Source organism: Fringilla coelebs (assembly GCF_963513975.1).
Source record: "Fringilla coelebs genome assembly, chromosome: 5".
NCBI classification, from domain to species: domain Eukaryota; kingdom Metazoa; phylum Chordata; class Aves; order Passeriformes; family Fringillidae; genus Fringilla; species Fringilla coelebs.
This window is the reverse complement of record NC_140033.1, coordinates 43,306,542-43,324,245: the sequence shown is the minus strand read 5'-3', so window position 1 is coordinate 43,324,245 and position 17,704 is coordinate 43,306,542. Positions and strand designations below refer to the sequence as shown.

Here is a 17,704-nt window from a genome sequence, read left to right as displayed (position 1 = left end):
TTCCTGCAGTGGCAGAAATGTTTGTTAAACAACTGCCAGACTGTAGAATGGGACTCTGGCTTACGGGACTAGTCCTACTTGCTTAAACAGGACACTGCTTATGTGAGAAGTGGTTTGAGGAATTCATTGTCTGATAGGCTAATTCAGAAATGCAGACTGCAGGCGTGTGGGTTTGCGTGTAAGCATGAGCATATTGAAGAGAAAGGGAAGTTCCCAGTGGGGTCACAAATCAGACTTTTGCCCTTTCTCTGACTCGTACCACTCTATCTTTTCAGATGTGAGACTTCTCCACTTTGGAAGAATATGTGACTGACTTCTTCACCCCCACACTTTCAGGATGACACACTCACTGCTGCAACGCTGAGGTTAGGTGCAGTGTTGCAATGCTGGGTTGAGAGACAGGCTTACATTTGGAGCTGAAAAGCCCTTACCCCCTCCTCATTTGGCAGTGGGCTGGATCCATACCACGTTTCTGAGCCCAGGTCTGTGCCTGAGCTCAAGTCCAAACATTTCTAGTGGCAACAGAATAGGAATGACAGCCTGCTCTGAAGGCTCCAGGGAAAAAAAGCCTTAGTGTCAACATTCCTCTTGGAAGGCAGGTAAGGGCACTCACCTGCAGTGAGAGGGGCTGGCTACTGCTGTCTCTGTCTACAACCAAGCCATGGAGCAAAGTTTTTCCAGGGAGGACTCCCATATCACCACTGTATCTTGAAGAGTGTCTACTTGAAAGCTTTACAAAACCAGATGGAAACTCACAGCCAGGCCATGGGGTCCCCTGAAGAGCAGCATGGCATGCAGGGCTGGCTATGGTCTCTGGGTTACATCTGCCTCCTGGAGCAGCAACTTAATGTCACTACAGCTGCCACTGCATGTTCAAAGAATGAAACGGGCTAAAACATTGAAAAATGTTTTAAGCATCCCATGGAGAGCTTTCTTCTGCATAAAGTAAAAATAAAAGAGGAAACCTCTTCCTACACACTTTCAAATACTTGGTAAGTGACAAAAATACCGTGGCATTTTAGTAACATCAACCTACGCTAAAACAAAACTCTACATAGAATGGATTATTGTTGTATTTTATGTATTGCAATCAGTAGTCTTCAGCTTACAGGTGAGAGAAAGCTTATGCCAATATAAGGCATGCATAATGCCTTTTGGAAACAAATACCAATTATTTCTCAACCGTTATTTCTTTATTAGGTCAATGCCAAACAATGCAAAAAATTATCTAGACTTGACAGTGAAACAGGAAGAGATCTAACACTTTTCTACACTGAAAGGCTTTAATAAGATACCACAGAAAAAACTAATAACTCTCTCAAACAGGAAAAAATATCTATGCTGAATATGTACTGTATTTATTTTCCTAAGCAAATATATACTAATTCAGACCCTAAGACTAGAACAAATTTTTTAAAAATCAAATAACTAATTCTCCTTTGAACTCTCGAATCTTTCCACTTACCATAAAGAACACTCAGTAACTTCAGAAAAAGCTGTGAAAAGAGCATGTTGCAATAGTTGCAGGGTGTGTGTGTGTGTGTGTGGCACAGATAAAAGTGTATTTCTATTGCTTATTTCCATTATGACAGAACTCAACAAAGTGCTAGGCTCTCTCCAAGCCAATGTCAAGAAACAGATTCTGCCAAAAGAACATGAAAGAAATGTTGCAAAGGTTGCATTGTGCTCCTTAAAAGTTAGGAAATATCAGAAGCTGGGATACCAGTAGAACCTCAATTCAACCCTTCTGTGCATATCCATTGTGATCCAGTCTTTAATTACACGATCACATACTCTTTTTCTTTATTTTTCCTCCCTAGGGCCTCTGCTGAATTTAAAGTATCAGATGGGCTGAATAAGGCAGTTCTTAAATGTTTACATTTATCTCCAGCACCCTGCCATTAATGTATCAGTGAGCATCTTGCCCTATTAAGCAGGCAAACTGCCTCCTCTGTGTCTGGAGCTGCAGAGACAGGAGTAGACAGCTGGGAGCTGGCCAGAGAAAAAAGAACCACTTCATATATCCCAAAATGTGGAAGCACTGAAGAAGTTCAGAGTGGCATGACAGATCAGTGAAATGTGCTGGCAACTGGCAGGAAGCTAAGCTACAAAGCAGCAACAGGCTACGGTGTGGCTTGCTTGGTGCTCTCCATTACAGTCCAGTCAAGAAGAGTTGATTTTGCTTGATGCTGTGAGCTGCAGGCCGAAGTCTTCCTCATCAATTAAGAGCCTGCAGGCTGTAAAGATGAGGATCTTTAGGAGAATTTCACAGGCCAGAAATGGCAGCAGCTCCTTTGCTGTCCTGCCTAGCACTGAGATGGAAATAGACTTGCCTGGACTGGGAAAACAGCATCAGCAGCTCCAGCTACCTTGCTCACACCCATGGATAGCGATGAGATCCTCCTGGCAGGCATCTCAAGCCTTGGCCTTGAAGTTACACTTGAGCAGCTTGGTGGCTGCAAGCACTGAACACCAAGGTAGTTCATTCCTTACCAGTGGACTGGATCTGTATGCACAGCATTTTACCTTTCCCACAGAGAAGACTTATACATTTGGAATCAATAGGAACTATGAAAAATGAGTGTTAAAGAGTCCTGAATTTATTGACTTTGCAAGAGATTTGAGAGGAACTCCTTGATGGTACAGAAAGCTTTTTTCTTTTTATTTTCTTTTTTTAACATATAAAAAAAATTAAAAAGGATATTTAAAATTTCTCCCCCTCTCAGTGAGTGTGACATGCAGTACATGTTGCTACATTCTGTTCTTAGAAGCACAGCTCAAGGGGGATGATTCAAATTGGAACAGCCTTGCTGTCCATGGCAGTTATGGTGGGGACAGCTTTTAAACCTCATGTTTTGGGGTGCTACTACCTTATATGACCACTTACCTACTTGAAAGTTTCTAAAAATCCTTCTGAGCATTTGATTCTGGATGGAATTAAGTAGAAGAGATGAGAAAGTGGGCCAAATAAAAAAGCTTAGGTTCAGCAAAGGTGGAAAACATTATACTATTTTTTGCTGTTTTTTTTGAAGTATTTTCAGTAATTATTTTATGGTAATTGTGATGTTCAAACATTCCTTTTGCACCTGGTAAGTGATACTTTCCAACAGGACAGTGGGCCTTGCCGTGAAGGGGGAGAGAAGCATCTGCTGTTCAAGGTTTGAAAGAGCACAGCACTTTCCAGACTATGAACTGAGCAGAAATGGCAGCTCTGGATATACCTCACATATGCCACAGAAGCACTGAGAAGAAAGGATGGCTGGCACCTGAGGAGCACAGGCCAGGTTGGCAACTCTTCCCTTCTCACAGAATGGAGGGTCAGCTCATGTAAATATTCAGAAGTTAGTAGGGGGAAAATGGATGGGACTGGGCTCTAAAACACACACCAACATTTTTAGTATGCAGTAAAGCTGTGAGTTTGAGCTTTTCCGATTATCTTTTGGAAGTGTTTTGCACATTTCCCTTGCGCATAGAGTCAGAGAGTCCCCTGAGGCTGGGGACTAAGATAGAATAGATCTGTGTGCAGAGAAAAGACCAAAAAGCACTATGAAGTTACATTTCTCACACCAGTTAAGCAAAAAAAAAAAAAACCAAAAAAAAAAAACAACAACAAAAAAAAAAAAACCAAAAAAACAAACCGGTTTACTTTCATCTTTTATTCAAATTATTTTACACATATATTTTTTATAGATTTCATTGGTAAATTATTTTCACTGAAAAAGAAATCGTGTGTTGTGTGTGCCTTTGTTGGGCTAATTTCTGATCGCTGACTGAAAGCACTGTACATTCAAATATCAGGCATCAGGCTGTATTTCACTTGAAGCTTTGCAAGGCGGCAGGGCACAAACCCTTGGGAAAGAATAAGGTTTATATCAAAGAAGCTAGACTTTTGTGTTTTTTAACAAAACAGAAATCTCCTGCCGTTTTTTCCCTCTCCCCTTTTGTTTAGCAAAAAGGAAGACAGAGCACTCGGAGTCCCGAGACAGACGCTCATTTTGGCAGTCACTAGCTGACACACCGCTCCCCCCAAGGGTTTTGTGACAGGATACCTGGGACAGTGCGATGTGCAAGGCGCAGGGCGCACGGGGGGCGTGCAGGGCCAGACGCTCTTCCGGGATGTCCGCAGCGAGCCAGAGCCGAGGCCTGGCTGGCGGCCTGTGCGAAGGCTTCGCCGAGCTCCGGCACACGGCCCGGGGCCTCCCGGCAACGGCTTCGCTCTGCGCGGAGGCCCCCGGCCGGAGACCGCGGTGGGGACGCGGTCCGAAGGCCGCAGCTCCCAAACGTGAGGGAGCGCCGTGCGCGGCTCCCGGGCCGCCGGGCATTGCGTGGTGGCACCGGCGCGCCCCTGCGCTCCGGGAAAAGGCAAGGACGCACAGACACGCCGCCTCCGCCGCCTGCGTGTAAAAACGATCACCGGTGTGGGAGCGCCCACGCTGCTGCCCTGCTGCGGCCGCCCTGGCGCGGGGAGGTGCCGGCGCAGGGCCGCGCCCGCCGCCCCCGCCGCTGACGTGGCTCCGCGCTCCCCGGAGACAGCGCGCGGCCGCGCTCGCGCAGGTTCCTGCGCGGCCCCGCCGGCCGGCGCGCGCCCGGCCTGCGCCGAAACCCGCGCGGGGACGCCCCGCCCCCCGCGCACACGGCTCTCCGCAGGGCGGGCGGGCGCGCGCCACGGCACGCGGAGGCCCTCGCGCGGGCACGCGGCCCCTCGCGCCGACCCCCGCGCGCGCCCCCGGTTCTATTTGTTTACAGCCGATTACGTCACCCACCCCGGCCGGCCCCGCCCCGCCACCTGTCGTCACGATGGTGCGATCGCCGGATTGGCGGCGGCGCGCCCCCGGCGCCATGACGCCACTTCCGGTCGGTAGCGGCTATAAGAGGCGGCGGACGGCGGGTAGCTCCCTTCGCCCCTCGCCGCAGGAAATGCGGGGAGCGCTGCCGCGGCCGCCGCTGCTGCCGCCGCCCCCCTGCCGTAGGAAGAGGAGGCGGAGGCTGCCGCCCCCGGGATGTGATCTGGGCTCTGCCGCCTGCTCCGCGCCCAGTTAGAGCCGCGTCGCCCCCGTGCCGTCCCGCGCCGCTCGCCCCGCACCCCGTCCCGTCCCAGCGCCGGCCGCCCCGGAGACCTGGCTGCCGCCCGCCGCCGCCTCCATGCATCCCGCCCTGTACACCCGGGCCAGCATGATACGTGAGATCGCCGCGGCCGTGGGCTTCATCTCCAAGTTTCTGCGGACCAAGGGGCTGATGAACGAGCGGCAGCTGCAGACCTTCAGCCAGTGCCTGCAGGAGCTGCTGGCAGGTGAGGGCGGCGAGGGCGCGGCGGGAGCCGCTCCCCCCCCGTCCGCCGCGGGCCGCCTGCCCGGGCAGGGCTGGCGGCGGTGCGGGCGGCACCGCGCTCCGCGGGTGCCCGGAGAGGGGGAAGGAAGAGGTCGGTCCCTCCGAGGGACTGGAGCCCCTCGGCTGTGGGGACTGGGGCCCCTTGCGGGGACCCTCCGTGCCGAGCCGGCCCCGGCGGGTGGGGGAGGCAGGAGCGGGGTATAAACAAAAGGGGCTCCGGCGTCGCGCAGTCAGCTCCCCCCTCCCGTCCTTGCCTCCGTAGACAAAGCTTTCGAGCAGCCCGGACTTGAGCTCCGCGCCAAGGGCTCAAACCGCCCGGTTTCCAGAAAGAAAAATGCTCCGAAACTGGGTTTTTTTGTCAAGTAAAATTCATCGGTGGACGATGAGTCTCGGTTCCCCTTTCTTCTGGAAGCGTCTCTTAGCCGCCCCGCAGCCCCGGTTAGGATCAAATACCGTGGGTTCTTTCGCTGCCCTGTGGGTTTTGTAATCCCATGCCTGCGTCCCAGTGGGCTCGATAGTGGCTACGGGTGCCCTCAGATCGATAGGGTTTTGGGTGGGTTAAAACTCCTGAGGTAAGTGAAGTCCTTGGTTTCTTGCCATGGAAAATAGGCTGGGAAGAGCAGTGGTGAAATACAGCTTGAGTCAGTCGGTAAATGCTGCCCAGCTTCCTCCCTAGTTATTTTTGGGTGTTCTTAGAATGTGAGAAGCTAAGCATGGGTGTGATCTCAAAAGGGTGTTGGAAAGGGTCTTTTTTTTCCCTGTTTGGTTTATGATGTTTTGAAGCTCTTGATTTTTTTCTGTTACGTATGTAATAATTTCTGTATTTTTGTGTTTGTTTTTCTGAATGCCAGGAAGTTGCTTTTTACTCCTTTCTGGTGGTGGATGTTATTCTCTATACAGTAGCACAAAACAGTAACTTTGTACGAGTGCTTCCCAAGGGACATTGCACTTCCGTAAATCATCATCAGAAATAAAACCTATAATGATTTTTCAAGTCATTTTATGCTAAAATAATTAGCTTATTAAGATCTTGAGGTATGAATTTTGCAAGAGACCAGCAATCGCTGCATGTGTCTTTCAGCGCGGAATTAAGGAGGATAACGTTTGTTTTTTATTTTATAGAACATTATAAACACCACTGGTTCCCAGAAAAGCCATGCAAGGGATCAGGTTACCGATGTATCCGGATCAACCATAAAATGGATCCTCTCATTGGACAGGCAGCACAGCGGATTGGATTGAGCAGTCAGGAACTGTTTCAGCTTCTTCCGAGCGAACTCACTCTCTGGGTTGACCCGTACGAAGTGTCCTATCGCATTGGAGAGGATGGCTCCATCTGTGTGCTGTATGAAGCTGCACCAGCAGGAGGTAGCCAAAGTAACACCAACATGCAAATGGTAGACAGCAGAATAAGCTGTAAGGAGGAACTTCTCTTGGGCAGAACTAGCCCTTCCAAAAGCTACAATATGATGACTGTATCAGGTTAAGATATAGTCTGTGGATGGATCACCTTAAAATGGATGGATAAATTTGGTTTTTACTTTGGGTGGGCACCTCTGGGGATGGATTATGGAATTTAAACCATGTCACAGCTGTGAAGATCTGGCACACGTTAGAGTGGTATACTTAAAGTGACAGTGCCATAGTTTGGACAGTACCTTTCAAGTGATTTAATAGCCTGTGAGTCAAAATGCAGCTTGCTAGGGAGTAAGAAGATCTAGGAAGTGTCAGTTTCTCCAAGACACCTGACTTAATTTCTACACCAATTTTCAACCCTGATCTGTATTTATAAAGTGATTCTCTGCAGTAGGTCTTGCAGAGTAAATTTGCACTATTACATTTATTAATTGTTAGCATTTTTGGCAGCTCAGTAACAAGACTTATGAACACCATCGTACTGGAAATTTTAATTTTCAGACTTTTACCTAGCACTTACAAATATGTATAAATGTACATAAGATAAAAATAGTAAGAATAACCTGGGGAAATGGTCAGATCTTTACATTGGCCTCAAAAGTAGCAAGTGATCAGAATCTGCCATGGCAACAGGCTTTAAAAAGACCATACAAAGACACTGTCTGAACTGTGGTGTTAGCACCAGCCAGCTATCTGTACATTTGCTAGCTTGTAGTTTTCTAAGACTGAGTAAACTTCTTATTTTTAGAAAGTGGAGGTCTGGTTTGTAATTTCCTTGTTCTTAATTGGGTAAAAGTCTTTTCCACAAACCACCATCTATTTTGTGAACTTTGTTAGTCATCTTTTATTTGGTAAATTATGAACTGGTGTAAATTTGTACAGTTCATGTATATTGATTGTGGCAAAGTTGTACAGATTTCTATATTTTGGATGAGAAATTTTTCTTCTCTCTATAATAAATTGTTTCCTATCTTGGCATTTTAATTAATCTCTTGTCGTGATTACATAGGGTCAGTTAAATTATTTTTGTCTCACAGTAGAAATAAAATAGGTACTATAAAGGCCTAAGAACATCAGTGGCATCCTGATGCTAGGGAACACTTGGTACAAACTTGGATTAATGAAGACCTCACATAAATGCTTGGGAAGTGTAGGGGAACACGATGTATATGTCACTTTAAACCTTGTACAATCAGTCAATGTGGAAATAACTCCACGGCCAGTAATTCCAGGATATGAGGAAAAGGTACAGAAATAACATCCACCAAAGATGACTTGAATAAATCCAGAGGATTAAAGTTTACTTGGCTTCCTGATGAAGGATATAGCAAACCTAAATGTCCATTGTGACCTACTTGCTCACGAGTTCACAGTTCTTACCTGATGGATTTCCCTGCACAATAAGAGTTGGGACAAGTGTCCCTTAGCCTTAAGAGCAGCTTGCTGCCTTTTGCTTTCTTCAGATGCAAGACTTTCACTTTAGAAATCATTAAGATTGGATTCAACAAAAGGTATGTTGATCTTTTTTCCCAAACTTTTAAGGTTGGCTGAGGCGAAGTAAGAAGCCCATACTTATATGTGTATTCATAGTTAATGGATGATGTAGAGATGTGATTCACCTAAACACCACACTAATGTCATTTGTATACAGCACAGCAGATACACTTGGGAGAAGTTCCTTCCCGCTCTATTTACACTTGTCAGAGTGCTGGAGCAAAACTCAAGACTTTTTTGTTCCTTATCTCCTGTGTACTTTGTTCTGTGCGTGCTTAATAAAGGGCCTACCCACCTTGGTCACTTCAGTCACAAGAGCTGCTGTTGATGCTCTGAATGAAAAGACAGCGATCATTACTTGCCAGCCAAGCTTGCAAGCTGTGGGAGAACTGAGCATCAGACTTGCCAGGAGTTGTTGCAGCTCCTGCTCAACTATGAATGAGCCTTTACAATTAGGCAGCAGTAATGTCTTGTATCTCCAGTTCATGTCTTTGTAATACAGCTGATCTGTAATATGGCTGATTATATACAAGGAAAACATAAGACTGAACTGTCCAGCTTTTTTTTAGCAATTTCTTTCCCTTTGGTTTTTGAAAGTTCAACTTTACAAATACGGTTTTTGCAATGATCTGCATATGTATGGCAATATTCAGCACTTCATAGTATTGCTAGAGCTTCTCTGGCACTATGGCTTTCTGGCATGGACTGGTGGAAGCGTAAATGCTCCTGAAGCAGTGAACTTTAAAGACCTTGCTCTGTAGGCATCTGACAAAAGATCTATGACCAAAGCTTCAGAGTGAGCCTGTGTTATAGTAAAGTACAGGTGTAACTCGTGCATAGAGTTGAGGATTAAGCTCATGTTTTGATACCTTGAAAATTCTCTTACTTTTAAGATGACACTTTAAATTGTTAAATCTGTAAGCAAGAAATTTATTCTTGTAGGAGTACTCAAACCACAATTTCTGTTGTGTTATGTGTCCTCAGACAGCAGAAGTATACCTGAGTAGAAAGAAAACATTGAGCTTGGCTTTAAAGCTACATAAAACTTTCATGAAGCTCACTGCTGACTGAACCGTGCTTGGTATATTGTGGTGCTGCCTGCAGTCTTTCCTGCTGCACAGCAAGAGCAGCATCAGGAGGGGTAGCTGTATAGTTGGTCTTTGACGTGAGCTGTGCACATTATGAAAGCATCAGCTGTCAGTACTTTCTTTTTGGTAAATTAAGCATAGCTTTGTGAGGCAGCAAGTGTTCCATCTGTGAGACTGGCATGTGACACTGAACCAAGAGTGAGCCTGCTCCTTTAGATTGTTAACATTTTAGTCCTTTTACGGTAAGGTGCTTTCATTCATGGCATAATTTTTAACTGCAGCTGTAACTAGTAATTGGTACAGCCCATGTCCTCAGAGTTGCTGGGATTTATTCCAGCTGGAATTTAAATATACCCCAATGTGCACACAATGTGCCCTTGTCTGATTTTGAAAGTACTTAGCCTACTGTGGCAGCAGGGCATAAGGACTCCTGAGAGAAGTGGAGTATGTCTGTAAGAGTAGGCTGTTGCCAATCCTGTGTTTTGTTGCAGGTAGAACAAACAGCACACTAAGCTAAATGCTTGTCGCTTTTGAATCTCATTTAAGGTGCCATTACGAAACAGGGAAGGCTGTTATTTTAATGCAAATGTTAGCTATGTGAACACATTCAAGACCTGCTTGATCAGTGCACCTTAGTTAAATTAGCTGACTTTCCTTGAGGAGCCCTGAATAGTCCTGTAGTTGTTCTGAGGGCAGTCTCAGCTGTAGGAGGCTCTGATGTTACAGCTCTTCTCAGAGTGATGGGTCAATCTGCTCAGACTTGTTTACCATTCAGTGAATATCTTTTTATAAAGTGTACAGTTTCTTTCTAGTTTATGCCAGGTGAGCAATTTTTTTTTTCTGACAGTGTGTTCCACTGTTCTGCTGTGTGGCATCAGATCCTACACTCGATGCTACTTTTGTATTTTATGTTTAGTAATGATGCTCCTCCTATAGAGAGTTGTATTACATGTATCCTGTAAGAAGCTCTGTTGTTTTGTTCTCTTTGCAGTTATGTTTTTCTCCTGCTTATTCTGGAGATGTACATCTGACTTAAGCAGCCATTTGGACAATAATTTTTTTCTTCCTGTGGATCTTAGCGTCATTTTTTGGTTTGAATAGAGATGTGAGGATTCTCATTTGGTTGCTAATAATGCTGATTTTAGTTTTCCACTTTTCTGCTGACTCTGCGAAGATTTTCAAGCAGATCTGTATATGACAGGCCTCTACCACAGGATTTTCTTATTATTGGTTTGTTCTATCAATCTGCATAAAAATTTGGAAATAACATGAGGCACTTTTCTGATGTGAAAATACCATCACTGGCGTATACTTTTGTTGTATCTCATATTGGATATGAAAGTCTTCATTCCTTATTCATAGGAGAAGAAAGTCTTCCATGTTTATCACAAAATGAGTCTTCTTGGATCATACCAAGTTGCATGTCTCATGCCGTGGCTTAGAGATGACGATTTTGAAGGCTAAATATTGTTAAGCCTGCATGTTTTTGACTGCCTTCAATTTAAATGGGTAAAGGAAAAGCTTGAGAGATTATTTAGAAGCAGGGGGAACTGTACTGCAGCAGCAGAACCTTACAAAACAGTTTACTGATGTGCAAACCATAAAGAATCCAGTTAGTGCTTCTGGAGTGGTTGGTTTGTGCTGATGCTTGTAAACATTTCTGTCACCAAATTAAGCAGATGTCATGGAACATGAACACTCAATACGCATAAAGTGTCCTTCTAATTAACCTTGTTTATGCTGGGAGAATATGATCTCTTGTTATTGTGCAGGTTAGCAATGAATGCAACAAAGAACATTGCTGCTTTTCTTTTTTGTGTGTCTATGTAAAGCTCATTTCTGAATTTCCATAAATCAAGTAGTACTCTACATTTTATAAAGATTCCTCTACTTAATGCCATAATTTTAAGAGAAAATAGTTTATATTGGCAAAAGCTGCCACTTGACTGAAGAACATTAAAGCTGTTTTTAGTTTAAAGAGTGAAACATGTATAGACTGGAGATAAATAGTTCTCCCAAAAAAGGAATGTGTATTTACACATTCTTGGTGTAATAGCAGAGGTTATTTTTACACGTTTCAGATTTACATTCCAATGTGAACACTGAGAAGCAGGATGTTAATTCAGTGGCTTTCAGGGGTTGGTAGAGCAAGCTGGGCTTAGACAATAAATGCTGTATTAATAGTTAGCAGTGACAATTTCATCAACATAGGAATTGTGGGGTATAATTAACATCAGTTGCTTTGACACTCTGCTCTTAATGTATGGTTTCAACCTTTCTTTCAGTAGCAGTTGGAGAATGAACTGTGACAAATTATTGCTGATACAAAGTAGGTCAACAGTAAAATGGCTGACTTACCATAAATGAATAGATCTAAATTATTGTTAACTTCATGTCTAGTGGAATTTTCTTAGTGGCTAAGGCTGTACTCTTGTGTTTCTCAAGCGTGAACCTTGTATACATCTTTTCCTAACTCCTTATTTCCTAACCATTTGATATTTTTGTCTAAACAAGAAGGAGCGTTTCCTCCCAGCTGCTGGGAAGAAATCCACACAAGCAGTAGTGCTGCATGCCTGACAGCAGATGTTTGCCCTTGTAGTATTGCAATTCCGTGACTGCAAAGCTGGCAAGAAAAATTGACTCACAACCAAGGAAAACAAGTGAAATGCTGCATATTCAGGTTTCCACGTTTTCTTTACTGAAAGTGACTGGTGACAACATATGAGGAAGGGAAATAGGATCATACAGGATGAGAAAAATCCCAGACTGAGGGAATGTTGATTATGTTTTTGCAGAGCGAAGTGATTCCTGCGGTCAGCTGCTCAGTGTCTCATCATGGCTCGCAACAGTCTGCTAATGTTTTCTTGAGAGGTGTAGCTTTTACCTTTTAGATATCAGGAAACCTCTAGCTTTCAGATTCTCTGGGGCACTGTAAAATCCAGTGTGATTGTTCTTAGTGCTGATTATGTAATTGAATGAAATGATAAACATGAACCTGTAAGCATGGTAAGGATGGAAGGGAGGAGAACTTCAGTCTTCTTGGAGCAGCCTTGAATGTATGCAAAGAGCAGCAGTGTCTGGAGTCCCCAAGGACAGGGTCAGGGCTGGGGATGCTGCCCAGCATTCACAGTTGGGTTCCAGGCAGCAGCACTTACCTAAGGAGCTCTAACATGGACCTAAGACTTGGCTACATCTTCTAACTCACAGATCAGCTTAAAGATTTCTAGTACCAGTGAGTCATCTGATGACATTGGCTGCAATTAAGAGTTTCCAACAGTGTGCCCTTGCTTTCCTACATTCTCTAAAGTTCAATTTTTGCTTTTTGTAATGTAAGAATATGTAGTAATTGGTGGGTTTATAGTTTTGCTGGACACAAGTTACTGAGTTTCTTGTATGTTAAAAAGAATATCGAAAGACAATATTTCTTCTCTGCACTGAAGTTTAAACAAAGTTTTATTTGTATGTATATATGGGTACATATATAAATTTCCTGTATAAATGTATATATACGCACAGATTTAATTATTAGACTATTTTTCAGTGGGTCATCCCGAAGTCCCTGCTGGCTGTAATTTAATTCAAGTCACTGCAGGTGTTCTGAAGATTGTAATTTTGCATAAGTGGGGGGCAATTATCCACCTTATTCACTTTTTATGCCTTAAGACGTTGGTATTAACAGGAACATGTATTCTTATTTTTCTCTTTAATTTTTCTCTATGTGAATTTGCAGCTTGACTCAATTTGCTATTCAGTTGAGTACATTTTCAGGATTCTTTGTGTTCTAGAGCAAATTGTAGCTGTCTAAAGGAATGTTTGCAACATTTTAATCAATGTGATACTGGGCTGACAGGAAGTAAAGCAAAGGTATTTTTTACTTTGTATATTCATGCCAATAGTTTGTAACATAGTAGTCAGGTTTATCCAGTTTCTGGTAAGCAGGTGGCTGAAGAATCAACCGAAGGTCTGTTTTGGTTGAGCCTAGCACACTTCCCTAGATGGCACAGAGCAGTTGCTTCTGTGTTGTAACATTCACATTCTATAGTGTGTAAGTTAGGTATTTGTTTACAGGTGTGGAAAACCCTATATCCTCACTACAAAATAAAATCAAGGTGCTCGTGTGGCACATCTAATGCTATAAAGTTATACTAGTGATATTAACCAATTTGGCAGTTTCACCTCTAGATGTAGCCTTTGTTGTAATAATTTAGTTTTTATCTCCTATCTTCCCGCATCCTTTGTCATTTGCAGTCTATTGTCTAACTCCTTTGCTTGCAGGCAGCATGAGGTCATTCTGTTTGTGGATCAGTAGGGAAAAAAAGAAGGCAGTAGAAGTGGCAGTATCAGCCTGAATCATGATGACATTAAGGAAAATGATAAATTTAGTTCAATCTTTGTAAAGGACCTGTGTCTGTCTGATGAAGGTACCAGATTGTAAATTTTGATAGTATTTATTATACTTTTTTTGTCGTCTGGATACATTTAACATAGGTGAGGCTTTTGTAATATAATTAAGGAAAAACATGTTGCAGATATGTAAGAACTTTTTAGAAGGGACAGCTGAACAAATGTATCTGCTTGATTGTTTATCCAAATGTTCCTGTGACTATCTACAAAGCTTGTTGCTTGCAGAATTGACAAGCCCTGCATCGTGAGCAGCAGAACCCTGGCTCTGAATACCGAAAGCGATAGTTTCTGCAGTTATTCAGTAGAAAAATACGTGCATGGAATTCAAATTTGAAATCACTATTCATAGAGTTTACTGAAGTTTAAGTTAATTCCAAGCCAACCTGGTATGTGTACAAAATGTCTCCTGAATTATTAAACTGATGTAATCCCATGACTAATTCTGCAGTACAGATATGTAATTTCTTGCCCCTTTTGTTACACCCTTCTCTCTACAGGAACATCCCTTTGCAAGCGGTTTACAAACAATAAAATGAAGATTGGTTCTCCAATGTTTTAAAATATAAGACCTCAGCCTCTGCACATATCTAATTTTACTGGTATGAATACCGTGGAGCCTTTTGACTTATTCATGTGAATACGTCATATGCCCTTCAGTATTTTATGAGATCAAGTATGTATCAAAAGCTTTCTTAGCGAAGCAGAAATGTACTTTTTATTATTTCCGTGAGCCCTGGAAGGCACATTAAGGTCTTTATTATTGACTGAAAAGAAACTTTCTTCTTTATTACTGTAAAATAGAGATAGTGAATAGGCTGAAAAGAGAATGCTGCACACCTACTGCATCATGATCTCATTCTCAACATGATTGCCTTGGTGCTTGCCAGTTCCAACGTTCATGAGTCACACTCCAGTATGTGATTTGCTTAAAAGCAATAAATGTCAGCACTTTTATTTACGATCTGCCTTTGAAGATTTGGAAGTCATAACTTCAACACATTTTTTTTCTACGACCGTGAAGGCTAGGAACTGGCTTTACCTTTCTCTTTTAAATGAAAGATGAAAGCTCTGATCGATGGATTGCTCAGTCCGACCTAGCTGCAGTGGGTAAAGATGTGTAACTACCCAAACCCATTTCTTCCTCCGCCTTGTGAGAAATATCCATTCTGGTAGGTGGGGTGGCAGAAATGGCTTTTCTGACTCTTGCTCAAAATGAGCTGGAGTTGTGGGGGTCACTAGACTTGTGTCACGTCCGACTGGAGCGCCTGAGCCCTGAGCAGTGCCGGGAGCTGGGAGCCTCGGGCAGGCAGCCGGGGGTGCTGCGGGCATCTGGGCTCAGCACCTGGACTGGGAGCTCTCCTCTCACCTGCTGCCAGAGCCGGCATGGGCTGAGCCAACCTCCCGGGCTGGAATTTCGGGAAGGGGTCGTGTGTGATCTCTGGGGGAGGGAGAGAAGTGGGGAAGGTGAAAGACCAGACAAATGATCCATATGGTGAGTCAGTGGGAAAGAACTGAATGCAATTCCAGCCTAGTAATGATTCATAGCTACACTGTTTATAGTTCTTGAGAGAGTGTCTGATCACATGGCCTGCAATGCACATGTTTATATGCTGTCCTTGAGGACAAATGAGGGAATTTACAAGGGAGAAAAACCCAACAAGCTTTCAATTTTAGCTTACCTCTTTCTTCTGTGCATTTGAACATTTCCATTTGTTCTAACTCTCATCGCCCCAGGCTCCTGCACTAATAAGCCTGGCATATTTTGCCTGTGAACTAATAATTGTGCTTGCTAGAAACCTTCTGAGCATTGCAGAGCAGATTTTAGGACACCTATGGGAACGTGGGGTGCCACTCAGCAGTGTTGGTGTTACCTGCTCACTAGGAAGCACAGCAGCCCTGCTCTGGGGAGCTGGCTTTGCACATTCACTACTCTGTGGATAAACCTATCCTGCATCCTCGTGGTGCCTGAGTTTGGTGTGTGTTTGACTGCCTCCACTGTTACTATAGTCCAAGATAAATGGCAGTGCTGACTTGCTGGAATTGGGTTCTCAAGTGATTGTTTTCTCTGCAGGCTGCTCTCTGGACAGAGCTGTGGGCAGAGTGCATACCTGCCCGTGTTGCAGATGCAGTCAGCAGCCAGGGCAGCTGCAGTGGGGACAAGGCAGTTATCCTGGTGGTGGTGGGGTGTAATATAAACTATAAAAAGATCTTTTTGGCTAATGATTCCTAGAGAAACCACCCTTTAAAGTGGAAGTTATTTGGAGGGAGATAATTGTGGTTGAGTGGCTCTTCCTGTGGTGGGTCTGCACACGACCTTCTGTTTTCAAGACAGTTCAGTCACTTACAAGCTGCATGTATGTAGAGGTACACCCATGCAAGTACACAAGAACCTAAATTATTACTACGAGAAAAGGTACTCGAGTGGCATAAAATGTGTGAGAAGTTTCTGTAAATACTACGATATGGTTAGGCAATTGTTGGTGCAAAGTATTTATGAAAAAAAGTGGTGGGCACCACCACCAAGAGCAAGAAAGCCTCCTGTGTCTTTCTCCCTGGAAATGTGGTGAGAATTCTTATACATAGCTTTATTATCTGATGTTCTTCCTTTTGGAGAAATGGCAGTGAGGGGAGGGAATGGGAGAAACTGGAGGGTGGAAAGTCAAATGAAAGTCTAAAGTTAGGTCATGTTAAATGTCATTGCAAAATGGTTGAGCCATGAATCAATGCCCCTTTATGAACTGTCTGTGACATAGGTGTCATTTGAATTGATGTAATTTGGTTGGTTTTTATCAGGAGTTGGAGAGAGTGATCCACAGGGGAGGAAAATAATTTCAGTGAGGCTTTTCACCTCTCTTATTAGTCCTCAGCATCCAGCTGAGAATGCCTCTCCCTGGCCTGTTGTCTCCTCTCTCACAATATTAATCTCTCTGGTAAATTCCGTGCCTGAGTCTGAGACCTGTTCCCTAAACTCTCCTGCTGGTCAATGAAGAGAAGGCACAGACCCTTCAGAGGACAATCCTCCAGTGGATTTCAGTGTCCCAGAAGGGATGCACTCTAGAGTGAGCCCTGGGCTCTCTTCATACGAAGTGAGCAGGAGCTTGCTCAGGTGTCACTGGCTCTGTCTCATTAGGGAAGTGTCACCCTCTCCTTCTGAATGGTCCCACATGTGGTGCACCTTAACTTGAAGTGTATTGATTGAGGTACCTGTACCCGTTTTAACAACTCCTAGTGCCCCGAGTGAAGAACAGCCAACAGCTCACATGTTCATTTTCAGATGCACTGGAACTGCAGTACCTTAGAGGAAATAATTAGCAGTCAGTTTCCTGAATTTCGGGAACATGTTCCCGAGTAGTTGGAACGGTGGAAATTTATTTCTGAGAAATTGCAGGGTTTGGCTCGCCCCGTGGCATCTTCCTGTGCTCTCTGACTGTGGGCATGCACGCTTTTTGCCAGGCAATAGTGTACTGTGCTCTAACATATATGTGTTATTTTCTTGATGTCAGGAAGAAAGAAGAATTTATTTTAGTCCTCATCTCATGCTTCTTTTGGTTTTAAAAAGCCAGTTAGCAAACACAAGAGGCAAAATTCTGCTCTTTTGCTTCAAAATAAACTGGAAATTATTGGATTCACTTTGGATTGATGTTAAAGTTAATTGCTGATCAAGTTAAGTTCACTGGACATTTTAGGTACAGCTTCCTTGAGAAAAGAGAATTCTAATAGGAGTTAAACACACTCCTGGTTGGTTTGTTTTTTTTTTTTTTTTTTTTTTAATATAAGCTACACTGACTTTGCATGTAAAATACAATGGACAACCTTGTTTTGTTCCCAGCTGCCAGGCAGCAGTCCTGTGCTGTGTGCAGGGAATTTAGCTGGTCTCCTGCTCATGGATGATGGCTGTTGGAGCTGTAGCCCTCCCTGTCAGATAAATGGAACCCTCAGTTCAGTTGTGTGGGGTTGTGACAGGAGTAGCAGGC

At 43.9% G+C, this 17,704-nt stretch overlaps 2 protein-coding genes across 2 annotated transcripts; one reads left to right on the top strand and one right to left on the bottom strand.

The window, feature by feature from the left end:
• Nucleotides 1-3,469: 3,469 nt before the first annotated feature.
• On the bottom strand, nucleotides 3,470-4,841 carry LOC311153512 (uncharacterized protein; the record flags this gene model as incomplete). Its single annotated transcript, XM_084205443.1, has 2 exons — nucleotides 3,470-3,849; nucleotides 4,050-4,841. 2 exons carry the CDS (start codon nucleotides 4,839-4,841, stop codon nucleotides 3,814-3,816), a joined length of 828 nt encoding a protein of 275 aa, XP_084061569.1. The 3' UTR covers nucleotides 3,470-3,813.
• A 44-nt stretch (nucleotides 4,842-4,885) lies between these two features.
• BTG1 (BTG anti-proliferation factor 1) lies at nucleotides 4,886-7,728 on the top strand. Its single transcript, XM_084206615.1, has 2 exons — nucleotides 4,886-5,290; nucleotides 6,451-7,728. Exons 1-2 carry the CDS (start codon nucleotides 5,143-5,145, stop codon nucleotides 6,813-6,815), a joined length of 513 nt encoding a protein of 170 aa, XP_084062741.1. The 5' UTR covers nucleotides 4,886-5,142; the 3' UTR covers nucleotides 6,816-7,728.
• Nucleotides 7,729-17,704: the final 9,976 nt, after the last annotated feature.